Source organism: Triplophysa rosa, linkage group LG2, assembly GCF_024868665.1.
Source record: "Triplophysa rosa linkage group LG2, Trosa_1v2, whole genome shotgun sequence".
In the NCBI taxonomy this organism is placed as follows: domain Eukaryota; kingdom Metazoa; phylum Chordata; class Actinopteri; order Cypriniformes; family Nemacheilidae; genus Triplophysa; species Triplophysa rosa.
This window is the reverse complement of record NC_079891.1, coordinates 29,005,074-29,029,491: the sequence shown is the minus strand read 5'-3', so window position 1 is coordinate 29,029,491 and position 24,418 is coordinate 29,005,074. Positions and strand designations below refer to the sequence as shown.

At 38.9% G+C, this 24,418-nt stretch overlaps 5 protein-coding genes across 5 annotated transcripts in view; 4 read left to right on the top strand and 1 right to left on the bottom strand.

Annotated features, from left to right (window-relative positions):
• LOC130567163 (uncharacterized) overlaps positions 1 to 11,744 on the top strand; it is a 41,249-nt gene extending 29,505 nt beyond the window's left edge. The window contains exons 4-11 of the mRNA XM_057355113.1: positions 1,764 to 1,893; positions 2,868 to 3,049; positions 3,353 to 3,472; positions 3,735 to 3,839; positions 5,404 to 5,549; positions 6,140 to 6,197; positions 6,849 to 7,091; positions 9,250 to 11,744. Of these exons, the coding sequence (XP_057211096.1) occupies positions 1,764 to 1,893; positions 2,868 to 3,049; positions 3,353 to 3,472; positions 3,735 to 3,839; positions 5,404 to 5,549; positions 6,140 to 6,197; positions 6,849 to 7,091; positions 9,250 to 9,369 (1,104 nt within the window). The 3' untranslated portion in view covers positions 9,370 to 11,744. The remainder of the gene's footprint in view (positions 1 to 1,763; positions 1,894 to 2,867; positions 3,050 to 3,352; positions 3,473 to 3,734; positions 3,840 to 5,403; positions 5,550 to 6,139; positions 6,198 to 6,848; positions 7,092 to 9,249) is intronic.
• A 113-nt stretch (positions 11,745 to 11,857) lies between these two features.
• selplg (selectin P ligand) lies at positions 11,858 to 14,642 on the top strand. Its single transcript, XM_057355133.1, has 2 exons — positions 11,858 to 12,048; positions 12,581 to 14,642. Exon 2 carries the CDS (start codon positions 12,581 to 12,583, stop codon positions 13,469 to 13,471), a length of 891 nt encoding a protein of 296 aa, XP_057211116.1. The 5' UTR covers positions 11,858 to 12,048; the 3' UTR covers positions 13,472 to 14,642.
• Positions 14,643 to 15,341: 699 nt separating this feature from the next.
• tmem119a (transmembrane protein 119a) lies at positions 15,342 to 19,112 on the top strand. Its single transcript, XM_057355121.1, has 2 exons — positions 15,342 to 15,517; positions 17,995 to 19,112. Exon 2 carries the CDS (start codon positions 18,010 to 18,012, stop codon positions 18,688 to 18,690), a length of 681 nt encoding a protein of 226 aa, XP_057211104.1. The 5' UTR covers positions 15,342 to 15,517; positions 17,995 to 18,009; the 3' UTR covers positions 18,691 to 19,112.
• A 1,975-nt stretch (positions 19,113 to 21,087) lies between these two features.
• Positions 21,088 to 22,500, top strand: LOC130563945 (leucine-rich repeat transmembrane protein FLRT3). The gene has a single exon (XM_057349772.1). The coding sequence runs from the start codon at positions 21,088 to 21,090 to the stop codon at positions 22,498 to 22,500; it is 1,413 nt and encodes a 470-aa protein (XP_057205755.1).
• Positions 22,501 to 22,552: 52 nt separating this feature from the next.
• iscu (iron-sulfur cluster assembly enzyme) lies at positions 22,553 to 24,364 on the bottom strand. Its single transcript, XM_057359296.1, has 5 exons — positions 24,231 to 24,364; positions 23,600 to 23,713; positions 23,402 to 23,512; positions 23,234 to 23,312; positions 22,553 to 23,109 (listed from the first exon to the last, which is right to left on the bottom strand). Exons 1-5 carry the CDS (start codon positions 24,330 to 24,332, stop codon positions 23,018 to 23,020), a joined length of 498 nt encoding a protein of 165 aa, XP_057215279.1. The 5' UTR covers positions 24,333 to 24,364; the 3' UTR covers positions 22,553 to 23,017.
• Between the last annotated feature and the right edge of the window lie 54 nt (positions 24,365 to 24,418).

Genomic DNA, 24,418 nt, shown 5'->3' with positions numbered 1-24,418 from the left:
ACTTCAGTGTAAAGAGTGAGCGAGTGAGCGAGCATTGAGTTTATCGGGACTGTGTCTCTCATCCTCTCTTGGGGATATGGAGGTTGATGAATCAAGCTGTTTTTCTTTATCCCAACCGCTCAGCCTCAGAAATTTCAGTTTTGAGTTGTCTGCATGCCTGCATGTCATTCGTGACATAATATTTTTAATGATGTTACAGAAATATTTAACAGTATTTGATCAAGCAATGAGAATCAAGCATTCCTGAAGCCTGTGCTACATGTATATTAAAGGGACAGTTTACCCAAAAATGAACATTCTGTCATCATTTGCTCACCCTCAGATTGTTCCTAACCTGTATAAATTTCTTTGTTCTGCTGAACACGAAGGAAGATATTTTAGAAGAATGTCAGTAACCAAACAGATCTCATCCCTCATTTACTCCCATAGTATTTATTTTCCCTACTTTGGCAGTAAATGGGGAATGAGATCTGTTTGGTTACTGACATTCTTCTAAAATATCTCAAATATAAATAAACAGTGAGGGTGAGTAAATGACTAAATGAATTTTTTTGGCTCAACTGTCCCTTCAAGTATACATAGATATAAGTAGATTAAGGTCATGGGCCTAAGAGTTAATATGTTGACTTTTATGTAATACAAATAATAACCTGTGTTAGGGCTGTCACGATTATTAAATAATCGTCTCATCGCGATTGTTTGACCTCATCGCGATGGTTTCTGATCATCGCAATTATTGCACATCTCTATAGAAGACACTAGGGGGAGCTGTAGTGCATCTGAATATTGCGTATTTTATTGTATATTGTAACTAAAGCATGGTAATACTTGTAAAATGTACCACCACAACAAAATCACTTTAAAAAAACTAAAGCATATACCATAAAAATAATCGGCAGTACAATTTAATATTATTTCAGTGTGAAAACCAGTCTACCAAAATCTCATTAACATAGAAGTAAACTTTTTTATTGTAACTTTTATTGCAAGTGAGAGAAATACAGACTAGAAGCTTTTCTATGACTGATAGCATTTTAATGGTGGCTTCAATTTACTCCTGATCCATTTACTTAATTTACAAGTATTTGGCGGTTGTATTATTATTGACAGGTAAAAGCCTAAACCATAAGTATGATGACCCATTTTTTTCCGATTTGTTTCCAAGAAAAAGAACATAGTCTTTATATTCAGAACAATATGGTTGTTTCAAAGCTGAATAAAAAATGTATGAGAATTAAAAGTCAAAGCTCCAACGCAATGATTTATTAGACAATTAATCGTCAGCCAAATTTCATAATGGTGACAGCCCTAACCGTGTTATGCATATTGATAAGATGAGGAAGTGCTGCTGGTCTCCTTTATTTGCCCGCTGCTGCCCCCTTCAGGCACATTTATGTAATTGTAAAAACATTAACCGTAGTAACATAGTACATTTATTCATTTGGCAGACGCTTTTATCCAAAGCGACTTACAAGTAGGAGAGCATATAAACATTTTGTCAACACGCCAAACAGTACCGTTAGTTAATCAGATTTAAAATTGTTTATTTAATCAGCTACATGTGTGTAGTTAAAGCCATGTTGCAGTGTCACGTAGGGGATGTTGCTGTGTGTGACACAGGACGCAAATCTAACCTAAACAATTTTCTGATCCCGTTTTTCTCTCATTACCTATTCTGCTACCCTAGCCATTAAAGTCATGACCGTAAAATAAATATTAGAAATAAAACGTGTTAAACTGTTCTGCTCTGCTGTTGTTCCCAGGTGTGGCAGATCCCAGAGAATGGTTTGGTTACCTCAATGTCAGAGCCTGTGGTGGTATTGGAGGGTCATTCTAAAAGAGTGGGCATTATTACCTGGCATCCCACTGCCCGTAACATCCTCCTCAGTGCAGGTAAGAAACAGAACGTTTTTGCATTGATTTCTCACAGTTAAAGTGTTTTCTGTCTTCATTTAATCACCCACTTGTCATTATAAACCTTTTTGACTGTCTTTCCTCTGCAGAACACAAAAGAAGATATTTTGAAGAAAGTTAGTAACCAAACAGCACTGGCCCCCATTCACTTCTATTGTATGGACACAAAACCAATCCAAGTGAATGGGGTCCAGTTAACAACATTTTTCAAAATATCTTCTTTCGTGTTCTGTGGAAGAAAGAACGTCATATACTGTAGGTTTGAAATGACAAGAGATGACAGAATTTTTATTTTTGGGTGAACTATCACTTTAACAGAATTATTCAAAATTCAAATTCAAAATTAACACAAAATAGTTAAGAAGTGTTTATTTTGGGGGCTTTTTGATAGAAGTTGTGTAAGTAGAGACTGAAAACACAAGAGGGGGAGGGAATCAGAAAATGGTGTAAGCCAGACAGCGTCAACTGCGTGAGCATCATCATGCAACGTGTTGAAGCACACGTGTTAACTTTCAAGCCACATCTTCAACATTTATTTTTTAAAGATGTCTCGGCAGTTATCCAAGTGCATTTTTGAGTACTGTCAAGCACTTGGAAGGAAAATGAGCTCCAGCTGTTTTCAAAGAAACACTGCCAGATGTTATTGAAAACAGCTCAATTCGTTGGGCTTTAGTTCAGTGGAACAGATTAAGTACAACAGATCTGTTTATAACTTTAAATGGTTAAAAATAGAACTTACATTTAAATATTAAATATGAAGACAAACTTGATCTTTCTATGTAGTAATTTCTTTTGGACTGTCACATTTGTATCTTCTGTTCAGTTGTGATGTGACCACTGTGTGCTGTGCACCTTTATCTTTTATGATATTAGTCTGTTTCAGTCATAACATGTCTAAAACATTGAAATATGCTTATACGCGTGTTATGTTTTCTTCTGGGGTTTGTCCGCAGGCTGTGATAATGTGATTATTATCTGGAACGTGGGGACGGGAGAGGCCATGATCAATCTGGAGGATATGCACCCTGACCTCGTCTATAGCGTGTGCTGGAACCGTAGCGGCAGTATCATCTGTACCACCTGCAAAGACAAGAAAATCCGGATCATCGATCCCCGCAAGGAGGAGATCATTGCGGTCAGTGCACGTGAAATATGAAGATACTGTTTATAGAAAATAAAGTTGTCAAATGTTCCAACACTTTTATATCCGTGCATTATATTTTTTTTATAACAAAACTAGACATAAAAATATATTGAAATAGAAATGTTTATTTATATTAATGATGGCAGATATCTTTAGAATGGCTTATGTCATTTTTCATTTTTTCTGTGTTTTGGCTGTATTTTGGTGTGCTTTCATGGTCCCAAAATGATTTGTCTGCTCTGTTTCGCATTAATGTGAGCAGTGTTGTGATGTGTCATTGTTTCTCCCTGGCAGGAGAAGGACAAGGCCCACGAGGGTGCCAGACCCATGAGAGCCATTTTCATGTCTGACGGCAAAGTGTTTACCACTGGTTTTAGCCGCATGAGTGAGAGACAGCTTGCGCTGTGGGATCCGGTCAGTTGCCTTGGAAACCGCACACGCATTTCATTCCAGCAGTTGTTCAGTCACAAAAATGCAAACAAACTCCTTACACTAAGCTAAAAAAAGATTACCTAAATAGCACTGTTTAAATGAAGTAATACAGTATGTGTGGCTTCTGATACGATTTTCTGTGAAGTGCCTTGATATAATATTTGTAAAAATCAGTTTGAAAAATCACATGTCATGGTCATTTCTGCGATATTAGTCTGTGAAGGTTTTTCTGTTTCTTCCCCAGGAAAATATAGAGGAGCCCATTTCTGTTCATGAGATGGACACCAGTAACGGAGTCCTCCTGCCCTTCTATGACCCCGATACTAATGTGGTCTACCTGTGTGGAAAGGTAAACGTTGCACATACATCTGAATCGAGTGTTTCTGAACTCAAGAGTTCATCCATGTCATCTGTTCGGCATAGTATACACAACACAACATGGTCATGTCATGATTTTTTTTAAGACTAAAGGCGGATTTTTACTTCTGCGTCAGACCTACGCCATAGACAACGCGCCGGTTTTTGTTTATACTTGTGCGTCGTTGTCTGTGTCGACAGGCAATGGCCACTAGGCGTCAGTGTCCACAGGCATGTTGCGTGTGTAACCAAGACAAGAGCCGAAGAAGACGCGGTTCGTTGTGTACGCTGTTTGAGAAGCATTTAGCAGTGAAAGCAGCAAGTAAACTGTCACTTTTGCCGCTTGAGTTGTTAAATACAGAAAAACACGTAATTTATTTAGAACATTCATTCGGAAATGCGTATCATTAAACCCGACGCTATCGCAGATTTTTTTTTACCTGAAGGGAGAGGGTTCAAGCAGACCAATCACAGCTCTTGCGGCCTGCGTCGCATTGACGCGCTGTTACATTTTTGGAGAGGTGCGTGTCAGGCTACACTGTAGGGTACGTGTCTCTGCGTATGTCTGACGCAGAAGTAAAAATTGCACTCAAGGGTCAGATTTACTAATAACTTGCGGCAGTGCAAACCCCTCTTGAAAAGAAAAAAAAAAACATTTACTGAAGACACACAGTAAAAACGAGTGCTGAAAATTGCGACTGACCTTATTGCATATGCATTTTTACGAGTTCCCTCTTCAGGCGCAAACTTTATGGGAGGAGAGTATTTAAAGCACGATAATTTATCGCGATACCACTAAATCCTATTGTAATCGAGCTGGCACATATGCAATGTGTCGATATTTTTTTAATGCGTAGCTTGTCCGTGAAGCACGGCTCTGGGATCAGTAGGAAATGCTGCTCGATCTAAAAGCAGTGCGAGTTTGAGTCGCTTATAATGTGCGTTTGAAAAAGCAACACCCGTCGAACATGATCATTATAAATATACTTTATTATCATAAAAATACCTGATGAGGCTTGAGTAACAGTGATAAAAAGATGTCTATAAGCATTTCCGAGATTCTAGAAGGTGTTATGGTCTTCTTCTGAAGTGCGTATTTGGAGTTTCCGCACGAGAGCGCCCTCTGGCTTTCGGATGCAGCAGCATTTTCCCGTACTTCACTCAAAAGCTATGCATAAATCACGTGATATTTATCGTCGGTTTATCGTGACAGCCCTAAATCCCACAATGCGATTTACTAAGGTTTGCGCTTGTCATTGTACTGGTATTTGCAGCTTTATTTAACGCCCCAAAAAGCATGTCTTAAACCCTGCGATAATTTGCGAGATCGTGTTGGTCATTATGGGAATGAGATATTGCGCCTGTGTTTTTGATTTGCGGCTTGCTAATAAATCACCTGCAGAAATTTCCACTCCCATTGGCGCTGTTTTTAAATTGCGCTCTCTTGTCCTGTTTAGTAAATCTATAACCCTATGTTTATATCAGAGTACTAAGGTTTTAACGTTCTACACTGCAATGCTGTGTACTGTGTCTAACTGAAGCTTGGTCTCTGATAGGGTGACAGCAGCATCCGTTACTTCGAGATCACGGACGAGGCTCCTTACGTCCATTACCTCAGCACTTTTACCACCAAGGAGCCCCAGAGAGGCATGGGATACATGCCTAAGAGAGGGTTGGACGTCAACAAGTGTGAGATTGCAAGGTGTGCAATTACAACTGTAAAATTAATGTCACGTTTCACTAGCTAAGCATGTGTGGATGTGCCACAGAAACCTGTCAAGCATGTGTCTGGGTCATCTTTGACGGCAAAAATCAAATATTTGAGAAATTATAATTAGCTTGAAAAACTAAAGGCTTATTTTTGTTAGTTCCCCTCCCAACCCCCCCCCCCCCTTGTGAATATGTTTAAAAAATCTGTGAATCTATGAATTATTTACATTTTAATATTCAATATATATTTTCTATTCAATATATAAATATGTTATTTGATCTATGTTGCTAAGATTTAATGTGGGGTTTATAGCGGATATTTATCGGCAGACATTCATCGAGCTTGCAAATCCTGCCAATAGAGGGCAGCACTAAACCATGTCAGTCTAGAAGACCCTTAGGCCTTTAAAAGTCATTTCTAAGAGGAAGAAATGCATGACTAGAGGTCAGTTTGGGGGTGTATGTTTGGTGTTTTATTAAACTCTTACATTCTGTTCTTTTGTGTATGGTGAGTCATGGACTAACGTCTGCAACCCTTGTGGATGTGTTCTAATAGACCTTTGTGTGCGTGTGTGTTCTCAGGTTTTACAAACTGCATGAGAGAAAGTGTGAGCCTATCATCATGACTGTGCCAAGAAAAGTGAGCCTCTTGTTTTCTTTTGCTGTGTTGTTTTAAGGGCTACACATTACAAATGCTGCAGGCAGGACAGCACATCCTGAGCCACAACTTCCTCCTGCTCGGCTTATGCTTCCTCCACCGTGTTGGTTCACATGACCCTGTTTTGAAATTGCAGTCAGGCTGTTTTCACACATGGTTTTATTCAGTTGATTCGAATCCAAGTTCAGTTGTATTGTTTGGCTTTAAATTAAAGTGCATTTACGTCATAAATCGTAGTGACACCATTGGTACTGGCAGTAGTTGTTTAGCACTGTATGAAGGCAACAACTTTAGGGAAGTCAGCATTAAATATAGAATGAGTTGTTCACTTTTTAAAGGAAGTAAATGAAAAACTGCTATGATTTCATTTTGTGCATATATAGGTCCCAAAGTTATAGCTCAAAAAAGCATATGCATCCGTTGTTAAAGTAATCGAATGTAAAGTACTTCCGTGGGTTAAAACAATAAGCTTGTGATGAAGAACATTCATATTTTTAACTTACTTAGCAAAAATAAAACCAAAACAAACGCATACCAGCACTACATTTAATAACTGACTCTTACATGTTTTGTGACAAAATAACATCTATGCTCTGTAAATACAATCATTAATAACACCTTTCCCTCCGTCAGTCGGACTTGTTTCAGGACGACCTGTACCCAGACACAGCGGGACCCGATGCCCCCCTGGAGGCCGAAGACTGGTTCGATGGAAAGAATGGCGACCCCATCCTCATATCCCTGAAAAACGGATATGTCCCGGGCAAGAACCGTGATCTCAAAGTGGTCAAGAAAAACGTCCTGGACAGCAAGTTGACCAAGAACACTGAGAACACCGCCCCTGCCAACAAGACTGCCAACTCCACGCCATCTATTGTGAGTGAGACTCTTTCCTTACCTGTTCAGTTTGTTTTTCAGTTTTTTTTATCAGTACTGTTTAAACCTTCCTAAATTGTAAACTGTCCCAAAATTCCCTCAAATCTATAAACAATTTTTTTTTTCTGAATTGAAATATAATACAAACTCTACTCTATGGTAATACTTTTTATTAACTTAAAACAAAAAAAAATGTGGGTTTTAGTTTTTGAAAATGATGCCATTGTCGGTCTCTGTAAAGAAACACATATTGAGCATGCACATCATGTCACCGTTTTCACAAATTTAGGTTTCTTTGTTTACACCAAGTGACATCACCAACAACTGTTGGTTACGCAAATCTGTGTGATCAGAAATAGTTTTTGACAACATTATCTGTACGCAAAACCTTTCAAAAAATGCACTCTTCCATTTTTAGTGTAACTTTTTTGTTAACTTTCCCTTAATCCCCTCAAATCTGTATTAGAAACATTCTTGGTTATTCTCTGGTTTGGGTCATACAACAGTCTCTATACTCTAAATTCCATTCAAGCTGTATAGTAAATCGTTTTTTTACTTCTGATGTGGATAATACTGCAGTCATAACAATGTTTGTGTTGTTCAGGGCAACTTCTCCTTTTAATTCATGTAATGTTTTTGCAGTCATCTGAGATGTTCTACAGTAGGTCCAACCCCCAACCGCATCCCCATTTTACCACATGACAGCAACCCCACATGTGCGCTGTGCCTGCTAAACTCGACTCCCTCCGCTCAGGGCTGTAATCACAGGAGCAGTCGTCCCACCCTACAGACACACCAGCGTTAGCTGCAGCATACCTACACATTAACCGACTGTATAGCTTCGGCCGGCTATACATTAGTTAAATATGGACTGTCACTATATTATAATGTAAAACTTATCTTCAGCTTTGTCACCATGAAGTAAAAAGCATCCCTAAGCATGTAGCCACCTTAGGTTTGTTTTCCATATGAAAATTGGTTAACTGTTAGTTAGTAACGATTATCATTCATTTGGTAACGGTTAATATGTTTAAGTAAAACCCAGTTTATTTCAATTTATTTCGAAAAGCTCGTAACAACATTAAAATATGGTCATTTGTTCAGTAGGCCAATAGTAAACCAAAGGTTGCGATTAGATTTTAGACGGAGGATCTTTTTTTGGCCTCTGTGGCTCTCTGGCTTTATCAGGTCATATTGAATAGAATAGAATAGACAGGGACGGATTATGACTTTGATGTGCCCTGGGCATGGACGTTTCAAAGGCCCCCTGGCATCACATATTTTACGAGAGCAGTGTTGTACCTATGCTCAAATACACAGGACTTTGTATTTAACTGATAACTGACATTGATGAGCGACACTGTGTGTAAAAATTGAAATTATTTTAGCGTATTAAAACCATGGCGCTTATGTGAGAGACATTGCAAACGGCGCGAGACGCAGGCATAACAGTTAACGTGTTTACATAGAAAACAATATAAAAGTAGTTCGGCAGAATAGAAAACGTCTTCTGTGTAAAATGCACAAAAAACAACACAAATTGGTTTATTCATATTTCGCAGTACTCAACACTTAAAAAAGCTTCTGACCTCTCCAACTCATATTACGTGGGAATAGGCTTATTCCTTGCATAATTTACATTTCTGCATTAAGACGAGGAGCATTTAACATCCATGCATTACTAATTAAGCAATATCAGTCACCAAAGCATTTAATGTTATTTTAATAAAAAAGTTAGTTTTAACTTAGCTGAGAGGCATCTTTCGTGATTTCCTCAGAGAAACTCTTCCACAACGTAATCCAAATCCAGATGTCTCACAAGACTGCATTCAATGGCCATTAAAGACAGCGAATGTCCCTCTCAACAACGCGGCAATGCATTAGGATTATTTATTTGATTTATTTGCTACGGTTAATACTTCACGACTGCAAAAATAATCTCTTTATTCCACAGTATTCAGCGCTATTTTATTGAGAAAAAAATAAAAATGTACACATTAAATTGGCCAGGGCCCCCTGCTGGTCTAGTGCCCTTGGCATGTGCCCAGTAGACCCGTGCGTTAATCCGTACCTGAGAATCGAAACGGATAGATTTTTTTAATTCACTGTATCAAGACTGTGATTTCTGAATGTTAACATTTTGGTTCTTCCTCCACAGAAAAACGAAGGCAAGATGGACGAGGTTTTAAAAGAAATCAAATCTCTCCGAGAGCTGGTCAGCAGTCAGGAGAAAAGAATTGCCAAACTTGAGGAGCAGTTGTCTAAAATGGACATCTAAAGGAACCCGTACTCCCTCCCCTTTTTTTCTATTCAGGATATCCCATTGGCCAGGTGGGCGGGACCCGTCACTGCCAATCACCATGACAGCGTTCCGTCTAAAGCCTGCCTTACAAAGACTCCAACCAACATTCCAAGATAAATAGTTACTTCCATTTGCAATCCCCCAAAAACCTGTTTACAGATTTCCATTTGGAAAATGAGAGGCAACTCAAAATCTCTCCCCATTTAGCTTTTACTCGGTCTCACTCCAAACCTTTCTGTAATGGCTGTGTTTTATCTGGTGTTCTTGAATGGTCTTAAGTTTTTGATTTTCTTATTAAAATGATTATGACCAATTGCATTGTGAAGCAGTTACATGAACTTGATGAGCTCAGGGCCGGCAGCCATCAGTATTGAAATCGCCCTTCTCGCTCTTCTGACTTGACAAATTTGTTAGCACCTTCCTGACAGTATTTGACTAGCTTTTCTCGATCTCAACGTTGTACTTATAAGGGACAAAGCAATATGCTAGTAATGAGAGGAGGGGAATCATTGGATACGTTCATCACTGATAAAGGTTCTAAAAAAATAAAGATTTTAACAACATGTAGAATTAAAAACTTGACAAATCAGACCCAGGAAGTAATGAGTGGACTAAAAACTCCACTGATGATTATTCTCGTACCCATGTCAAAAGTGTAATGATATTAGTAGACAAAATATCAAAATGATTCTTACAACTCAAATTACTCCTAATGGGTTAATGCATGCAAAGAGTCTTAATTTGTTTCTGTACGTCCCCTATATTAATACATATCGGCACTTTTTCTGGGTGCAAACCAACCGAGTGCAGGTCTCATTCCGTAGTGCTTAAGTTTCTTTTCCCAAAACAGGAAGAATATCGCATAATCAAAATTGGGGGCATAGATGTCCATTAGCTTTACGTAGGGTCTCTTAAACGCTTCCAAAATGTAGCTGATCTTTTCTTTACCGACTTAAACGCTTTTACTCTGACTGTGGACTCAGGATGGCTAGTCAGATGTTTGTTCAGGTCTATAAGCAACACCATTAGTGCTTCGCTGGTGGTGTACAGGTCTGCGCTTTGCTTTCTTGATTCTTTCTGTAAAGCTTGAATTGTGGCATCCACACTGTCTGAAACTGAATTTGCCGGAGGCTTCATCAGTCTTTCGCAGCTTTATCCGTGCGTACATTTATACTGTGTCGTAGGTTGTGTCTGCCTGCAATGCAGTGAGTCATGACTGACTTCCTTTTCCTAAAGAGGTTCTTCAACCTGCTCTCCTAGCCAAGCAGAACCGACTCTCTCAAGCGACGACTCAAGTCTCGTCGTTTTTGTTTTTATGTGACTGTAATAGTCATGTTACGTATGCCACATGTATGGTGTGATGACATCTGTTTTTGGGTTGTGTTGTTTTCCATGCCAACAAGAGAGGAAAGCATGAAGCGTGATATGGTTGCTTTGGCAAATCTGTGTAGTTTTTCTTCTTCCACGTATCTCTCTGGTTGAATCACTGCCTGAAAACACCTCCACATGCTTCTCAGTATTAGAATAAAAGTCCAACCACCTTCTCATCTCGCAACCACCAACCAACCTGCAGGAAGTTGATTCGAAAGAAACCCTGAGATATATCTGTCTACATCACAGCAATACCTCTGATCTCATTCTTTTTCTGCTCTGTCGCGCACTCTTGTTCTCGCTCTTCTTTGGGTGAAGTTTTGATAAAGTGAGAGGTTTGAAAATGTAGGGGCCGTATTTATGGGTAAGATGTGCCAAGCTGGAATTACGTTTGAAAGGACAGTAGGGCTGAGGAATGTCATGAAACGTCAGCGAAGATGTGAACAATACACGATGATGGGTTGTACAGCTAGCTTTGACCTCCTTGGGCCTAAAAATTAGGAACACGTCATGATTCTTACAGTTTACGGGACGTGTGATTGGTTCATCTGTGGCTTCCAATGATCATGAGTGTTTAGGAGGCCTTAAGGTCGGAAGGCTTTTCTGACGTGGCCTTGACTGTATGTTTTTTAAAAGCAGCAAATTATTGAAATGAATTCCAGGGGTTATTGTAGGTTGAAAAGAATGCAGGCAAAAGCTGATTTTGATGCTTTGTAAATACTTTTTTATTTTTCCTATCTTTTCTTTGGCTGTAGGGAGGTTTTTCATTTGGATTCCGATGATTTTAAAGAATAATTCCACTTTTCCCCGCACCATTATGCACACTCTGAGCCTTGATTGTTTTCAGTGATAAAAAATCTAATTGAACGGAAGGAAATTGAGAATGCAGTTTTGTAGATAACTGTTCCATTTTTGTTTGTTCATCTGCTTCGAGTACAAAGAGTCTTACAGAATACCAGAAAATAAAAAAGTAAACTGAATGTGCGTCATCTCTTATTGTGTCCGTGTTCAACTTCTCACTGGGAGGATGTGATCATAAAAATATGGTTTCTGTCCTACCTCATTGGTTTAGGGAAGTAAGATGTGATATTTAAAATAGCGGCTTGCGCATTGGGTTTGCGTCAGAGTTTGAAAACCTCCGTTTTAGCTTCACACTTTGCGACTCAACTTCCTGTATTTTCACGCTGGTTCGGAGACATTGTTACATTTTGTGCTGTACAACGCAAGGGGGTTAACATTTACATCGACCTCCGGATCGGCATCAGGTCAACGTATAAACTAAAGGTCAGTGTTTTGATTTTAACTATAGGCTTGAGTTTTTTTTCTCCCAAAACATTAAAGCTGAAGATAAGTTAATGTGATGTGTGGGTTTGAAATCATTAAACTGAATGTATTGAAACATTTGAAAAATGATAAGGATATACATTTCACAAATGTAAAATTGGTATAATTGTAAAACAAGAAATTGGAAAGTGTTAGTGAGCATAAAAGTTATTCACTAATATGGCCACACCACATGTTTGCTATTTACTAACCAGCACGTGAGTGTAAAAGTACAAGCACCGTCTGATAGTGTTTGAAAATTCGTTTTGTTCTCCTATCATTGGACCCGAGTACTGAATTGTCATTGTTTCAAAGTTCCTCTACGTTGAATACAAACGGGCTTAGTTTAAAACACATTCTCTAAAGAGGAAAGATCAGATAGTAACATGCTTATGAATGCATGTGGATGGTTCTTTTGAAGGTGAAGACAAGTTTGTGTGCTTTTTTTGTGCGTTCAAACCACGATTGCAACATTTTGTCTTTTTTTGTGCAGATGGCAATGGTGACTAATCGGCCGTGTTTGTCAGTTCTTGTTTTGCTGCTCGCTTTGAGCAGTTCGGTCACGTCAAGATATCTCAGGATGAAAAGGGAAATTAGTCTCAACGAAACATTCACAAAAACCAGTGACAGTACAGCAAACGTAACTGAAGCTCAGGCTATAAAGGTGACCACCGTGCAACCTTTGGCTTCATACACAACACCTGCGACTGAGGAAACTGGAAATATCTCAAGGATGAGTGTGGACCATCAGCATGCCTCAGATATGAACCACACCCAAGAAAACAAAGTGAACGAGACTTCTGAAAACAGTAACCACACCGCAGGAACTGAGAGTACGACAGTCCATCCGCCAAAAGGTAATGAGACAACTTTGTACACCCTAGCAACGGTAAGAAATGCCAGTACTGGAAGCATTACACAAACAGGAAGTACCGCCCCCACGCTTCCTGCTTCGCCACTGCCTGGTAAGGTAACTGAAATGCACACAACGGCTTCTGAAGCAAAAACGACCACTATAAAACAGACTTCAACCGCAGGAAAGGCTCTTCCGTGTCCCACCGCCTCTCTGAATAGAGATGGGCTTGTGAGCCGCTGCCTTATCGCCATCGCATCAATAGCTGCCCTGACAACTATCTTCATCATTAGCACCATCTGTCTGGCTACGAAGCTCTCGACATACAGATACAGATACAAATCACGTCTTCTTCAGGAGACCGAGATGGTTTGTATTTCTGCTTTGATGAACGATACGGATCACCCTGTCCCGAAGATGAGACACCCCAAAAGTAATGGAGCTTTAATCCCGAACGCTGAGGATGGAGATCCTGATGGAGATAATCTCACCCTCAACAGTTTTCTTCCCGATACAGAGGGCCCACTTTAGAAGTAATGTTCATTTCACAAAAATCACATTGACATGTATCATGTTTGTCTCGAGATGCAAGGAGGACAGAAATGTCAAGTGAACACACTTCCCAAAACAGTGCAGGGAACACATTTTCATATTTATTGTAAGTGTGGGAAACACGTCCACCGTGTTTTCTACGCCTGTGCCTTTAAAGTTTATTACAATATTTGGATCGACCCTATTCACCTTCTTTCTGACTAACACCGTGTCTACACTGGACACGTCCGGCTTGAAAAGACATTAGAAACGCATTCGAAACATTATAATTTAAAGTGTTGTCCACACTGGATGTGACGAGACAGACCCATTGAGAACAAGCAGGTTGTCATGTCGCATCCGGTGTAGACACGGTGTTATAGGCACTGTGATATTTAAATAAATGAGGGACTGTCTCATTGTGCAACCCATGCAGGCGCAGCTCTAGAAAAGAGCTGTTGCTCAACAATGCTATGGTTTCCTGGCGAGTTTCTCATTAAATTAGAAAAACAACAAGAATCATTGTTTGTGTAAGTGTTGCTAAAAACCAACATTTTGTTGTGCAGTACTGCGCAAAAATAACTTGGTTTGTTTATATTTTAATAACTTGATTTATATTGTATTATTTCCTGTTTTTATGCCTAAAAGACTTTATAGAATCTTTTATTGAATCCTTTCAGCATTGCAAAACTGTGCTGCTGTCTTAAAAAGTGTAGGCTTTAGTTAAGCTTGGCAGAATGTATTGCTAAATATATTGTAGAATATGTTCTATTCCTGTCTGTGGTTAAACTTGTGCTATATAATTTACTTTAAGTAAGTGATGTTTGAGATTTTTCACAGCCTTATACGTTCGGAGTGTAACATATTATCATTGTGAATGTACTGTACATAAAATCCATGTAAGCACATGTAGCCCCAAAAAATTATCTTTTTACAGAAGACTTTTCCATTGTATGCGTGTTTGAAGTAAAGGAAATAAAAATGCCTTGACCAAAGTAAACAAAATATGCTCTAAATTGGGAAAACGTTTGACTAAGAACAGTATTTTAAAGAAAAGGTCAGTCTTTTACATTTAGGATCTGTTTGTTCCATTTTTAAAATTGTATTAGGCAATTAGATTTTTATGGATTATGTGTCTTGGTGTCATTTATATGTACAGTCATACATTTGTGACCTATTAAAAAGCAATGTTTTTGCTCTCGGCTTTCAGCTGTTAGTTACTTAGAAATAATAAGTGTGCCGTTTTGCTCCATTAATGTTATCTGCATTAATTTACATTACATTTACATTTAGTCATTTAGAAGACACTTTTATCCAAAGCCACTTACAAATGAGGTAAACAATGGAAGCAATTGGAACAACATAAGGACAACAAAAAGCATAAGCGCAGTAAAACTGGTCTCGTATAGCCTACCACGTGTAAACAAAGCTAAGTTTTTTAGGGATTTTTTTGGATAGAAAGAGTAGAAAAGAGATAGAAGTCAGAAATAATAGGTCAGGTGTTGACGGAAGAGATATGCTTTCAGCTGATCCTTAAAGATGGCTACAGAATTTGCTGATCTTGTAACAGCGGGCAGATCATTCCACAAATGTGGAACAGATCCAGAGAAGGTACGTGAGTGATTTTTTTCCCTTTTTGGCATGGCACTACAAGACGTCAAAAATGATATAAAAACTTAAATTCAAGCAATATTTAGATGTTCATTTGAACATTCAATGGGTGTTTAATCTCTGATGACATGAATGAAGGAAAGGAACAGTGATTTTAAACTAAATGTTTTGAGTTTTTTCAGTTTGGTGAATACAGTTCTCTTGGACCTCTGCTCTACAAAAGCGTGTTAGAGAGAGAGAGGGAGGAGATGGAGAAAGAAGGAGGGAAGTATCCCTCCTTCAAATTATCCTCAACTGATTTTTTAGGGAAACCCACATGGCCAGAAACTGCCAGACGCTTTTCAGGACAACACGGGCAGCTGTTTTACAGTAGCTATTTTTGATTTTATTATAATTTATCAAATTATTTCACAGAGCAGAAGCAACAATACAGCTGTGAGTGTGTTTTATCATTTCTTTATGCACTGTAGAGCATATCTCATATTTAAAAATGAATTCTTAATCATTGTCTAAATGTTTATGTAAAGTCGCATGTGAGGAATATTGAATACACTTTGTTTACTATTTATTTTTTCCGTTAATTGTTTTGTCTTTTTCTTTAATGGTTCTATGATACTCTTGCTTTTGTAATCCTTACATAAATATGACTCTAAGCTTTTTTAATAATCTATTGCTAATTTGCAGGCCTTATGTAATTGTAATATCATGGATGTAGTTCAGTCTGTTGTACATTTAGCGATGGGCACAGAACAGGTTTCAACCTGTGTGGCAGGACCACCTAGATTGTTAGTTACTGAACACTGACCTTTACCAGCTTTCCATTCATAATCTACAAAGAGAATTAAACACATTATGTAGTACACATTATTAATTAATACAGCTGAACATGCATTTCATTCTTACAGGATTTCCAGTTGAACAGACAGCTGAGATACTGTTTTAAAAAGGTTGTGTGGGGCTGGTTAGTCGATGTGGTCTGATTCTGATGGTTGGTGTACATTTAATAGAAATTTTAAAGAAGTACAGTAAATACATCTGGAGAGATGATTCTATTGGATGATACTCAGATATGTGGTTATGGCGGTGTCACTCATTTGGAAATTCTTTTTCACACCAAATCTTTTGGAACCTTTTCAAGTATAATGGTAAAATTTCCCATTTTTACTGCGTTGTTAACCAAAGTACCTCTAAAATATTTCATAACTTATACTTCGTTGAATTGCCGTTTTTATTTTGTATTGTATGATGCATTAACAGTGTATATTATAAGTATGTGTGTTCTTATGGAGGGCCGAAATTGTCTCATTGGTCTTCTGCCCATTTCATTGCAGCTGTGCTGTAAACACAGGCCTGAGAGCTACAGCTGTCCCACGCCTTGCTTCACCCTCAGAAATCTATAACTGCCCCTTCTTTTGCTTTTCTGTGGTGAGCGGGTGGCGTAAACCAGGCTGGGAAATTACAAGCCAGGCCTGAACTCCCTCTGCCTCCACCCCAAATAAGTAATAGCTAGATGTGTCAGGAATAGCTCTCCTGCAAGGCTACAGAAACATGAAAATATGTTCTGCAGTGCAAGCTTATATAGTGGAAGATGTGTAATATTCTGACATTTATTTAGTTTAACATGGCATTGTTTCTGCAATTGTGTAAAGGTTTTAGAGCTGTAACCCTAACTTACCTATTATGTAGAGTTACACTCTTAAAAATAATTAAAAAGATTTCTTAAAGGTTCTTTGTAAGGCTGTATGGTTCAAGAACCTTTAACATCCGCAGAACCCGCACAAATGATTCAGTGTCTTAACATTTTGTTATCTGAAACAAAGATCCCATTTAAGACAAAACAATTCACGTAAGTATCTGCCATAGGATCTGTACGTCGTTGAATGTTTACCAACGCTGACTAAAGGAAACCAAAAAAAGATTTTATAAGTAAGCTTCCTTCCGATTCAACAACAGCACTCTGTCAGATGAACATTTAGATATCTGTCTATATTCATGTACTGTAGATACGATTGTATCTGTGAGTTCATGCCCTGCACAAAGTCACTCAAATCAAAACTGACAATTAAAACATTTTTATAGAATTTTGCTGTGTTTATTTTAAACATGGTTATAAACGGTTTCATCGGACGCACGCGCCTGGCTTGAAGTACACTTCCGGACTGTGTTTGTTGATCGGTTGGGCTAATGGCTAATAATATAGCTATTTATATTTTATTTATATTAATTGTAATTTATTTTAATATTTTATTGTACAATGATTTTATTAAATAAACAAATGGGTCGTAAAAAATTGAATGGGTCGTGTAACTTTGTTGCGTTTAAGTTTAGCCAAGCAACGGTTCTTCTACTGGTAACCCAAAATAAGTATTGGCTGGTTTTAACTTGCTAACTAATGTAATTAACTTATTTCTTTTGCTTGTTATCAGAAATAATCTGCAGGGACTCTATTCTTTGGGGATGTGTACCGAAAATTAAGTTTAGGCCGCAAAAGTGTGCATGAGCAGTAATGTCCCTGTTGAAAAAAACAGCATATGCTGGTTTATACTGGATTAAGATGGTCATGTGCTGGTCCTTAGCTGGTCATCTGCTGCCTTTAGCTGGTTTAAACTGGTCAAACCAGTATCAAAACATACCTAACCCAGCATATGCAGTTTTCTCAACAGGGGTTTGTTACTGTTGTTGCTTTCAAACCGTCTATACTGTTTATTTTTTGCTGTCCTATTTTAATATATTTCCTCTCTGTTTTTGTAAACAATTTGATTTCTTGTTAAGCTGATATAAATACATTTTATGTCAATAATAAAATATGAAATTGTATATAACTGCCTTGATGACAGAACTGCTCACCACCTGTTTTTGTTAGAAACATGCAAGGACGGACTTTTAACAACCATTGTTGTGTGTTCTCACAGGTCTTTAAAGAAAGTATGTCACTCTCCAACTCTCTGCGATATCTCTGTGTGCTCACGATCGCACTTTGGTGCAGCACTTGCTTCACCGAAGCCATCCCATTCAACGCATCCATGGAGGGCAGCGGAGACGAACCTGAACTCATCTTCCCCATCACTCGAAGCACCCACATCCCCCCATCCCCCTCCCCTGCTCCAAACATTACCGCCACCTTCATCCGCATCAAAGACTTCATCTTCAACGACTTGGTGGACTTCCTGAAAGAAAACATGCTCCTCATCATCGTCGTGACTTGTCTCTTAGTAGTTATTATCTTCATCGTCTGCTGTGCCTCAGCAATGAGCCACAAACGCAAGCTGGAGGCTTACTATCCACCCAAGACCTACACACCCAGGAAATACATAAATCAACCTAATAAAGCCATGGAGAAGCCACAGCAGACTAAGCCTCATAACCAGGATGGCCAGACGACTAGCGCCAAGCCCCTACGAGAACCCACTAAAGCACTAGTGGGGGAAAAGGAAGGGAAAGACCCACGGCCCAAGCCCAAGGAAGTCCAGCAGGTGGTGGATGTTGAAGAGGTGGAGATGCAGAAAGATGAACCAAAGAAGCCTCAACCGAGCACCTCAAATGACACCTCCAGTCAGCCTCTGGTCTGTACTTGTCACCTTAAAAAAGCCAATCTTTCCACAGCATGAGAGTTTTTCACTAATAACAACATTGATTCAAAACTTTTTCAGCTGTTCGGTATATGAATCTTTGGGAAGCCAACATACCCTGTTTTGTTCGTTTGGCAACCTTATTATTTGTGTGTTTGTTGCAAAGTCATTTCTTATGTCTTTAAATATACATTTTCATTAAAAGAACAAAAAATGGCTAATTGACAATATTAATATCTATTTAAAATGATCTCCAATAAACCAAGTGTTGGTGGACAGAAAACCTGACCAAATGTATTTGAAACTTTTGTCTTTATTTTGTTGTTTTTCTAACCAATTTTCTTTGATTTATATTATTAGTGTTCCATGATTTATGCTGTAGTCAACATTTCTGAGTTTGTTGTCAGGTGTTGTCCATGTTATTTTATCTAAACTTTCCTCAATGTTGAATTTAATTTGTTTGCTCCATTTTTGTCTGTTAAGTTTATTAATCATTATAATAAACTATCATCTCAATCTGTTGGATTTACATTACATTTACAGGATTTACATTATTGGGGTATAGGGCTGTCACGGTATCCAATTTTCACTATATGGTTATTGTGGTCAGCTGAATTTATGTTAAATATATTATCACGGTATTTGTTTTTTTTACTTAACACTTTAAGTAAAGCAAGATTATAAGTGGGTGCTGGATTATTTACAATATTATCACATTTGTAGTATTAATACAAGGTCGATAATTGTGGTTTTTTATATAAAAGTTATTGACAATACCGGTATATTGTTACACCCCTAGTTCATGATATAGTTTGTCTAACGCCCAACAGTACGACTGCTGAAAGCATATCAAGAGTTTAACAAATGTTATAATCCAGAGTTGTGTTGGCTGTAGTGTATGAAAATTAACCCAGACGAGCTCGATGGCGGCAGCTTTTGTCACATCCATACAACCTCCAATCAATATTTCAGAAGTTCATTCCAAGAGTCATTCAGTTCTCATTCGAGACTGAAAGCAAAAGACGCGGACTTGATGGAAATGTACTAGCACCAGACAATTCATTGTGAAACTCAAGTCAAAAATGAGTCATTACTAAAGTGTTCAAAATTTTAAGAGTCCCAAATTTTAACAGTGCAGACTGTGTAAGACATATGAATTCCTTAATGCAACAGTGTCTGTCTAATAAAATAATGCTCTCGCCTTTCAAAATATGTGATGATATCAGCCTTCAACTGATTTATAACTACTTTAATGCAAATTATCTCCATAACTGAAATTAAAACCCCATTGCCATGGCACAAGGCCAAGTGCTAGCATGTATTCAGTGGAGTAAACATCAAAGATAAGCACTGAGGCCTACATGAGAATGAAACTTGAGCTCAGAAAAATGTCTCAAATTTCCTCTTCTTTTGTTCACAAGGTGTTAAATAATTCTTGAAATACTTAAAGCTCGCACTACTTCAGGAGAAAGTGACATGTGCACTCAGTGGACCTCATTTATAAAATGCTGCTTAGAAACCATCCTAAGTTTGATTTTACGATCATTTCTCAAAGTGCGGACGTGTGATTCATAGAACGAATGTACGCACAGAAAACGTGTGCGTACGCCTCTGTTTCAGATGGGAAATCTATACATCGCAAATGATCTTGAAAATGCGCAATTTCAAATCTCTGCCTTTTAACAGTGTCTAATTCATATTATTGACATATAAAAGAGCACCTCTCACCGTCCAAATCCTTTACGAGCAGCAAGAATGGCTTATATTTCCAAAAACTTGGAGCACTCAGACAAGCAAAAGTGCGTACGTCTGCTCAGACCCTGACTTGGCGCTAAGCACTTTTCTACGTCAAAGACTGTTTTTTTATAAATATGAATGTTCCCCTAGATTTTTGCTTTATAAATGAGGCCCATGGACTTACAAGTTGATCTTGGCTGTGGTCAACATAACCAATTGGCTCACCTGTGATTCACCAACTTGAAAAGTACTCCATCAAATAACATTTTCTGTTTACGTATTTGTTACTAAATGTGTGTTTTTAACAGCAACTGAACTACTGATCTGGTATCATGGGAAAAGCAACTGGAGTGCCCAATTAATTCACATTGCGAAGAAGATACAAAACAAGTAATACAAAACCTTAAGGCTGCCATTAAAGTTTAATGGGCCGCTACCCAGAATTTTCAGGGTGAGTACGGACTGTTCGCTGAAAAAGACATGAGGAAAGACAGAAGAGGTTAAGGATGTGAAGCAGAAAAAGACTAAAATTTGAAGGGTCATATGAAACTGCAAAAATGGTGAGTACAAAAATACACAAAGAAAATTTGAGTTTGAACAATTGATTTAAAGTAAATTAACAGCATTTCTTTCTACATTCCCTCCTTTTCGTCCATTCTGTTTAATCTTCTTCTGGACTCTTCCTCCCTCAAGTGAGACATGTGTCCTTGTCTTCTCTATCTCTTGTTTTTTCTTTGTTCACATCTCCTCGCTGGTGTGGTTTTGTATCCTTGTCCGAAAGGCTGCTGCTGTCCCCATCCCGGTGACCTTGTTCTGTGTGAGTCTCTGGGTCTGCTCACTCTGCCTCGCTCCGTACCGCTAAGCACCTCCGTTTTGTCCGTGGCGCGGAATCGTCTCTGCAACGTGGACAACATGTTTCAGCCGTACTCTGAACTACAGGAGCTAAGCCTTGGACACAACCAACTGGCTCGTTTCCCTCGGGGGCTGCCTTCGAGTCTGGAGACCCTTCAGCTCCAAGAGAACCAGATCACGTACATCACGGCTGGATCTCTGAGACAGCTTGGGAACCTCACACGCCTGGACCTGGATGATAACCGGATACGAGCTATTCAACCAGGGGCGCTGCTGGGGTTGACCAGACTGAGGATGCTAACTCTTCAAGGGAACAGACTATCTCGGCTTCCGGCAAATTTACCTTCTTCGCTAACACACCTCGATGTGTCGGAAAACTGTATATCTACTTTAGATCTTCCCTCGCTAGGTGCTTTGGTAAACTTGCAAGTGTTGAAGATTAATAGCAACTGTTTGCGGTCTATACCTGAGCGGGCTTTTGATGGACTGTCCCGCCTTCAATCGGTGGAGTTAACCAATAATCTATGGGTTTGCGAGTGTGACATCATGTACCTGTACAGGTGGCTTCTAACGGACAGGATACAGATGGCGACAGATATGATATGTACAGCTCCTTTGCATTTGACACAGAAGTTGCTTCTAACTCTATCCGTCATGGCCATCTGTCCCAAACTTTTTAAGCCCGTTGAGAGAATGTCGAGTGTAAATTCGACCACAACATCTGGGAAAGTGGTTGAAAGCCATGTGGCACAGACTACAAGTGCTTCCATGTTGGTGTCATCTAACTCTGCGTGCAGCGTAAGCTCATTTAAGTGCAGACCATCTTTGAAGCGATCAGAACCCCTTCATGGAAACGTGTCAAGGTCCTTCTCATGGTCAGACCAGCCTACATTACAGAGACTGAGCTATGAGGATTGTCTCTCTCTAAATGTCACATCTTTTATGCCCCAACCTACCCAAGAACCCTACAGTCCATCTCCAGACAAGGTACATGGCTGTGTGAAGAATTCAACTGGTCAGCAACCAGAAGCATCAGCCACTGTGGTGTCCAATGGATCCACAACCCCCATTGGGCTGCAGATCACAGCCCGGACAGTACTGCAGTCCAGCGACCCTGTGCTCATTGCAGTTCTGGCTGTGCTCTGTGTGTTCACAATACTATTGACGCTAACAGTGCTTTTGGTTCTGAAGAACGTCCTTCTTCGAAACCTGAGAGTCGCACCACTTCCGCATGTTCAAGGAGATGCTATCACACATTAATAATCTGTTGTTTTGGGATAAAACCTTGCAGAAAACCAGACAAGACAATGAATGAAGCAAAATGAATATTTAGGGCTTTATTGAGTTGTGCAAGATAAAATACAGCATTGAAGTCTATGCATCTTTGTCATGGAATCAATTTGCGCTCGTTTAGGTGTTTTTCACTGCCCACAATCCCCTTGGGGAAACAAATCTGAAAAGATATATGCATTTTTCCTTAATTTATACTTCTCGTACACTGTGGGAAAACTAATTCACAAGCATTGTAGTAGTATGCATTAAATATGGAGAACATTACACATCACAGTATGAGCTCTTTAAGAATGCAAGAGTTTATTTTAATGTGCGTGATTCAAGACACTGAATCTAAAAGATCCTCACAGCAACCCTAAGGCAGTACACTTATAATAGTAAGATATTTGCGCTTGTTTACTGAAGCCTTAGTCAGGAAACAAACTACATCATGATTCTGAGTCAAGGCCAGTGGGTGACAGAGACTCATCTGTGCATGAGGACCTTAATTTCTAGCTTCGGCCAGCCTCTCCTTGTAGTCTTTTTGTTTAAGCCTGTAGTCTGCTAATGCAGCCTTGATAGCATCTTCTGCAAGCACTGCCAAAAAACAAATGTCATAATACAGATCAGGGAATCAGATTATTTGAGCTGCACTGTTGATATGACAGTGTAATATTACATATGCCATTTATAATGGTGTAAATGTTTTTGCTACACTTACTCGAGCAATGTAGTTTGACCGGTGGAAGACAAAGTTCTTTGGCAATCTCTGTGTTTTTGATTTTAAGTGCTTCATCAACCTGTATAAGGAAAAGAGCATATTAAATCAACATTGAGACATCTGATCACTTTGTTAACGTGCGCAATGATCCGAGTCATGATGACGTACCGATTTTCCCTTCACCCACTCTGTGGCCAGAGAGCTAGATGCAATGGCTGAGCCACAGCCAAATGTTTTAAATCTGGCATCCACTATCTTTCCATTTTTGTCCACCTGAATCTGTCAGACAGATTTACAACAAAAGGTCTGTAAGTTATATAGTGCGGCATATTAAATCTGATAAATATGAAAAGCAAACGTCCATACCTGTAGTTTCATAACATCCCCGCATGCAGGTGCGCCTACCAAACCAGTGCCCACATTCTTGGCACTTTTGTCAAGGGAACCAACATTTCTGGGGTTCTCATAATGGTCTACCACCTTAAGAGAGAAGTAAAAAAAGTGTGTCATATTTAACACTGGTGACACTTTACCACAAACGAAGACGTGTCCTTGAGAATTACAATCGTGTTCCTAATAAATAATGACTTTGATAAATAAAAATTCACTAGAAGCCAGCAGAGCAACCACACAGAAAACGCCAAACCATAATTAAATCCCTCATTTTATATGACATGTGCATTTACAAATCACTGAACATATTTTGGGATTTCCGTGACAGTTACACAAGCAGCCATGAAACAACTGTAAAAGTGGTTTATTATGAAAAATATATAAACCTGCTAATGTAGATGTTTATAATGTAAACGGACTGCACATACTGAAAACACTGTATAACGTTACCCGTAAACCTGATTTGTTTACATGTGCAGCTGTTAAATAACATTAGCCTTAGCATCCAAGCTAAAAAGTTACCTGCGACATAAGTTACGGTCAAAGATTTAACTAACCCTAGATATTAATCATGATATGACCAGAAGTAAAATGTAACACGTACCTTTTTATGATAAGAGCAGGCTGATCTAAGTTCTGGTAATGACAATGATCTGTGAAACAATGCTGAAGATGCACAGCGTTTGACAGCCGCTGCTAACGCCATGATGACAGAAAACGCACTGCTTGCACACACGAGACTCAACCAATAGAGGGCGAGCTTTTCTGCACTCACGGAATTCAACCAATAGG